The sequence below is a fragment of the Ascaphus truei genome, chromosome 4 (assembly GCF_040206685.1).
Source record: "Ascaphus truei isolate aAscTru1 chromosome 4, aAscTru1.hap1, whole genome shotgun sequence".
NCBI classification, from domain to species: domain Eukaryota; kingdom Metazoa; phylum Chordata; class Amphibia; order Anura; family Ascaphidae; genus Ascaphus; species Ascaphus truei.
Window position 1 is genome coordinate 26706468 of NC_134486.1, and position 7008 is coordinate 26713475.

Here is a 7008-nt window from a genome sequence, read left to right on the forward strand (position 1 = left end):
AGTGAGTCACAGGGGAGGCGGTACAACTAGGCCTATGTGTCCAATCAGGGACTCAGACCTGGTTCCTGCTTTTCCTGTACTTAAGAAGCTGCACTGCCCAAATTTAGCAGTGTTGCTTCTACCCTTGAGAGAGGCTGGTCTACCACAACAACTGTGCAGGGCTCTGTCAGTTGTACTCCCTCCCCATGGGGAGTGGAGTGGGAGACTATACATCTTACTTCACCAGGGAGTAAGGGAAGAGCAAGGACTACTTCGGGGCCCCTTGGCTTGGAGTGAAGATCCAGGGTACATCCTGAAGGTGAAGGTGCTGTGAATACTGTAAGATCTGCAGTGTACAATAAAGTGTGTTCCTGTTCATCTATTCCAGGGCTGCACAACATATGGCCCGTGGGCCGCATGCGGCCCACCCGGCCTCTCTGTGCGGCCCCGATGAGATTTAAAAAAAAAAAATCTTAAAAAAAAAAAAACTTTAAAAAAAAAAAAACTTAAAAAAAAAAAAATGGCGGCGATTCCCCGCGGTCCCGGGGGTGATGTGAGCTGCATTGAGGTGAGGTTGGAAACAAAAGAAAACAGCGCACAACGCCAAATAGTGAAGCAAATTCAACAATATATTATAGAATTAAAAAGGGGGTAATATATCTGCGTATATGAAAAAAGTTGGTAAAAGGCATGTAGTGTGTATCCCACTGTTTGCCACTCGGCAGCTGTTAGCTGTAGATTCAGGTGCTTGCTTCCCTCTGCTGCTGCAGCTCAGTTGATTCTGGGGCAGGACGTCAGTCTTTTCACTCCCAAGGGGATTTCCCTTCATGCAGCCAGGTTCAGCAGCTGGTACTGGGGCTCGGTGAAATCGCTCCTGCTTCCTGGCCGATATGAAGCTGCTCCTGTACCTCGGCAGGTGTATCCTCTGCACAGAGGTTAAAACGCAGCTTGCTGGGATGCCCTCAGCGTGCCACGATGCAGCAGTGGTGGATTCAATAGGGAAGTTTGAATAGTCTTTCAAAGTCTCTGACAAGTGTCCAAAACAGCACACAGGATGAAATAAAAACAGGACAGGCCAATACATAGACAAAGGCCAATGTAAGCAGATATAAGGCAATAGAATGTTACATCCAACTAGTTTCGTAGAATTAACTACTTCCCTGCAGATCTTACAGTATTCACAGCAGCAGGCAATTCTTGAGGCTTCACCTTCAGGATGTGCCCTGGATCTTCACTCCAAGCCAAGGGGCCCGAAGTAGTCCTTGCTCTTCCCTTACTCCCTGGTGAAGTAAGATGTATAGTCTCCCACTCCACTCCCCATGGGGAGGGAGTACAACTGACAGAGCCCTGCACAGTTGTTGTGGTAGACCAGCCTCTCTCAAGGGTAGAAGCAACACTGCAAAATTTGGGCAGTGCAGCTTCTTAAGTACAGGAAAAGCAGGAACCAGGTCTGAGTCCCTGATTGGACACATAGGCCTAGTTGTACCGCCTCCCCTGTGACTCACTGAAGCTGCTGGGGGTGCGTAAAACCCAGGATTAGACCTGGCGGCCTGATCTTACCAGGGCTTACAACCGGGAGAAGGGCATACTGGTGGCCAGAAACTAGCCATTGCTACATATAATTAATTAGAGATAGGCAAAACATGGGATATGAAATCTGAATGTTCCAGAACCTCACATTCCAAAACCCAAACCCTTAAGATTTTTAGAACGAGAACCTCAGGTCCAATACCCATCTCTAGTGCCTCTCGCCATTTATTTTTCAATTGTTTTTTAGTTTTAAGTTACATTATTTTAGTTTTATTATTTTATGCTTATTTTAGGAACTCTTCAGACTTAATTACACTATTTTAGCATTTGCTGAAAATTTTGATTATTTTTCTCCATTACAGTATTTGTTAGAAACACAAAAACTAAAAACAATCAAATTGAGTTTTAGTGAAATTGGAACCCAGTCAAAAACACGAAAAGATTTTAGAAAGAAAACCACGTCCCAAACACAGGTATTTTTTTAAACTCAAACCACGGTGAAGGTGCCAACCCTTACATCTCTTACATATGTGTGAATCACACTAACACAATGCTATGTTTTTAGTGCAGACAGACTTAAGATACGTAGACCACAATTATTGCACAAATGTATTGTCATGTGTCATGTCCGATGGATCATTTCAATAATCCTAATGACAAATCATTATCCAGGATACAAAATAAACAAACACAGATCAGCACCGTCCCGTGTGAATGTTTGTGCAGAAGGCTTATCACATGCTCTTAAAATTGATGTAATACTGCGATGCCAACCGCCCTTCTTCTATTCTACCTTCTCAAGCTGGTAACTTAAGGCTTCTACAAGTGCTACTTACTGTAGAAGTAACAGGATCGTTATACCAATGGATTCCAGTCTCCACAAGCATTACCATGATGAAGAGTTTGATCCAAGAGGGTTATTAGATACATATTGCTATAATGGAACGAATGATATGTTTGAGGATTTGGTTGTATTTCCTATTACACAGCTGTTTAAAACATTCTCTTCAGGTATGTTCATTTATAGTTGATATTGACGTTACTGTAAAATATTATCAATTTTGGGGGGAACTGAAGCATGTGAATAAGCTCTTATATTTTGTTCAATTCTTTTCTGATGGGAAAAACAAAGATGTCTTTACCTATTTTCTAACTTTTGGGTGCAGGTCGTGTGAGAGGGGAAACCCTGCTTGATGTTACAATGGGACCAGCAGCTTTTCATCTCTTAACCGCCTGTGATTTCTTCAAAGAGATCAATGTGATAGAATTTACCGATGCAAATATCAGGGAATTTGAAATGTGGAGGAACAAGGAGCCGGGAGCTGCTGACTGGTCTCATGCTGCAAAAATAGTTTGTGAACTGGAAGGAAAGAGGTAAAGTATATTTCAGAAAAAATATATAATCTTCAAGCTGAGAAGAATGAAACCTTCATTTGAGGGAGCAGGAAACCCCAACTAAAGAACCTCAATGCTCAATATTGTGCATGCATTTTTAAAATATCTATTAAAATGATAAAAAGGCAAAGTCAATGCTTCAAACTACCCTTGTTTTTTTAATGAAATGTAATTGTAAAACCACTGGCTAAAACATAGTTAATTAACAGAGTTGCAGGAATGGTAATGAATAGTTTCCAAGCAATGCCTACTATTTGGTATGCAATAGTGGGGTAAGTAGTCTCGTGTTAGGTATATAATAATCCCTTTGTAGCCCTTAGGTGACAGCTAACCATGGGTTACCAATGACCAGTTGGTCACTTGGGGTACTAGGGGATTACCTTATTAAAAAATTGCTAAACGTTTATTAATTGAACTTTTATTCTAGGTACTGACTATTAGAGATTGGCGAACCTGTCAATATCTGATCCACAGATTTAAAAAAAAAATCTCCAAAATAGGATCTACACATGGAAATCCAAAGGTGGATTGCGCACTAAAGTATGCTGTGACAGTGGTGCTACCCAGCAGCTGGTTTAGCTCACAATGCTAAATGGTGTCCTATATAGCAGAGGTTATGGGTTCTGAGTCTGTTAGACACACACTGTAGAAATCTGTTATGCGCTCCAGGTATAATGAAATGAAACTGGATATATGTAATCAGTATGAATCAGATGGGGGGAGAGTAATTGGGGAGCATAATCAAATAGGCGACATCCAAGGGGAGGAGGTGCGGTAAAGAAAGGGGGTAGTGTAAGTCATGTATATCCATGTATATCCTCAGTTGAACCCTCTAATATCCTCCTCCCTCACAAAGAAACAGTGCAATGATGCAGACAGCATGAAAGTGCTCACAGGTTCAGGCAGTGGGGAAATCACCTCTCACTGCTAGATGTATATCAAACACAGAGCTCCCACGGCTGGTCAGGCAAAGGTTTAAACCAACCTCAATGCTCTGCATATGCCCCCTTCAGAGCTCCCATGGTGGGTCTGGCAATGGGGAAAACACCTCTCAAAGCTTGCTGTGTGCTCCACTGTGTGCTCCTGCTTCAAACTCCTGCAATCAGTAGCACTGCACGTCCGCAGTGTAAGCTCCTCCCTCTCCCCCCAGATGGCTGCCTCCAGAGACCAAATGCAGGCACAGAAAGAGACAGGCTCCAGGGCACTCACAAACTGATCCTGATCGCTTGCTTGATCAAACTAAATGAGTCTCCTTTGAGAAAGACCAGTCATTGTTTGAAACGTGTGGGAGGTTTTATAGTCACTTTTTTATGCTGCAATAAATACTTTTCACTTTTTTCTACATTGGGACCATGATTTTTCATTTTGTTTGATCAAGCAAGTGATCAGGATCAGTTTGTGAGTGCCCTGTCTCTTTCTGTGTCTGATTCTGTTAGAGCCTGATATCCGTTCCCCCTTTCTCATAAATGGCTATAGCTTTGTCAATATAGTTCTTGTGGAAATTCAAGAGTAGGGGGTGGGGGGGGAGTTATTGGGTGCGAGACATTTGAATATACTTTGTATTTCCTCCTATTTAAAGTATTCGCCTTTTTGAGTACAGGTGTCCAGCTCCATGGTATTTGGAGGGAGATTTAGGGGATATATATATATACAGGCATACCCCGCTTTAAGGACACTCACTTTAAGTACACTCGTGAGTAAGTACATTTCATTCAATAGGCAAACAGCAGCTCACGCATGCGCCTGTGAGCACGTCCTGAACAGCAATACCGGCTCCCTACCTGTACCGAAGCTGTGCACAAGCGGGGAGACTATAGAGCATGTTACAAATGCGTTATTTACATCAGTTATGCACGTATATGACGATTGCCGTACAGTATGTGCATCAAAAGTGGGGAAAAAAGGTAGTGCTTCACTTTAAGTACATTTTCACTTTACATACATGCTCCGGTCCCATTGAGTACGTTAATTCGGGGTATGCCTGTATAGTGCTTGGGACCCTATTAAAATTATTATCTTACATTTACATGGTGTCAATTATGTATTCAGTGCTTTAGAGTGCTATATAAGAGAGGAAAATAATACAAATAAGGAAAGGAGAATAATACATGAAGAATTGAGAAAATACAGTAACTAACAAGGATAATTGAATTCCATTTCATAAATACTCATTAATTAGTGATTATGTAAAGACTGACAACTTTCAATGTTTCAACTCTTAATAAGAATACCTTATCATTCTACTTTCTGCCATAGGGACATAACTCAGTTTTCTGTGTGGAAGGTGTAAAAGATGTCCGGAATTGGTAAAACCTGAGATTTTTTTTAAATTCATTCTGTAATGCACGGACACAGATAGGGACATATTTACTGACCAGTCTTCTGCTCATTTTGTATTTTTAATTGTCTTACTCATTAGAGATATGGTGAATCCGCCCAAATCCGTTTCACATATTTTCTCGCATTTCCCCCCCCTCAAAATCCGTTTTACGGTGTCAAATAAGTAAAAAGATTTGGTCGCTTTTAATACGCGCGGATTCATCAAAAACCGCCATTGGATACAACCTGTGGACGGATTTGTAGAACCCAATCCACGAATTCAGCGATCTGCTGGCGGATTCTTACGAATCGGATTCTACAAATGCGTCCCACGGGTTGCGAAATCTGCTAAGTGTACTGATAATTCTATAATACTAAAAAATCCACAAAATGAGAATTGCCCTTTTTGAGATTGATCCGCTGAAATCCGTGGACCAAAGGAGCCGGTGGATCCGCCGCAGATCCAAATCTGCCCATCTCTATTAGTCCTTTGAGTGACACGTGTCTTTATATTCTGCATGTACCACTGTTTGCTCCAAAACTGCTATGTGATCCTTTTTATTTTTTAAATTTCAGTGAGGAGTGGCCAGGAAAGGAAGACAAAGCAAGAAGAGCAGTGAAACGCGTTGTCATATGTGATTTCACCAATGATAACCCTTTAGAGCCTGTTGTCCTGCCACAGATGGACTGTCTTCTCAGCATGTATGTCTTACAAGTTGTTAGCAAGGACCTCCAGGCTTTTTGTAACAACCTGAAAAAACTAGCGGCAATGCTAAAAACTGGGGGACATATGTTACTGGTAGCGACATATAATAGTTCGTTCTATAGGATTGGTGAGCACAAGTTCTTCTCTCTGTCATTTAAGGAGGAGTTTATAAGAGAGTCTGTTTGTGATGCAGGATTCATCATCGAGAATTTGGAAACATTACCTACTAAAAAGACCAGCAATTTTGCAACTTATGACCATGTTATATTTATGATAGCACGCAAGGAGAGGGAGGTTTAGTGAAAAAAGGTATACAACAATTTATCTGACACTTTACCTACTGAATATCAAAAATACAGCAAACATCTCAATGACTACTTATAAATTAAAAGCAATGTACATTTTTAAGTGTTACTGCAGTGACATGACAGAGAAGTATATGAATGCATATATTTATTTGTGTACATACACTATATGTACATGTATGACACAACATTTATTATGTATTCTTTACATTATCTTTACAAATATCTTAGAATAAGGTTATACTATAAAAATGTAACCCAAGTTAGCGCTGAACTTAGAAAGATTCAGCTGGAAGACACAGACATACGGTAAAATACATAGTATAACAATTTTGATTTTCAGCCTATTGGGATTGGGGGGGGGGGGTGAATTGGGAAAAATACATATAATACGTTAAGGAGAAGAAAACACATTGAAGAAAATAAAATCATTTCTGGACCCATCAGCCCATCTGTGTCTCTACTACAACGTATATAAAGAACCAATGGGAAAAATGGAGGCCAACTCCAGTCCTCAAGGGACACCAACAGGTCAGGTTTTCAGGTTATCCCTGCTTCAGCACAGGTGCTACTGTCATAATGACTGAGCAACTGATTGAGTCACCTGTGCTGAAGCAGGAATATCCTGAAAACCTGACCTGTAGGTGGCCCTTGAGGACTGGAGTTGGCCTCCCCTGAACTAATATCATCTAGGAAATGTAAACGTTTAAGTGTAGCTGCAGTGACATGACAGGGAAGTGTCTGTATGCATATAATGTATTTATTTTACTGTAT

The 7008-nt window shown here is 41.0% G+C and overlaps 1 protein-coding gene across 1 annotated transcript; it reads left to right on the forward strand.

Annotated features, from left to right (window-relative positions):
• Positions 1–2208: 2208 nt before the first annotated feature.
• LOC142492625 (indolethylamine N-methyltransferase-like) lies at positions 2209–6778 on the forward strand. The gene is made up of 3 exons (XM_075595448.1): positions 2209–2520; positions 2676–2883; positions 5800–6778. The coding sequence occupies exons 1-3, from the start codon at positions 2373–2375 to the stop codon at positions 6227–6229; spliced, it is 786 nt and encodes a 261-aa protein (XP_075451563.1). The 5' UTR covers positions 2209–2372; the 3' UTR covers positions 6230–6778.
• The last annotated feature ends 230 nt before the right edge of the window (positions 6779–7008 follow it).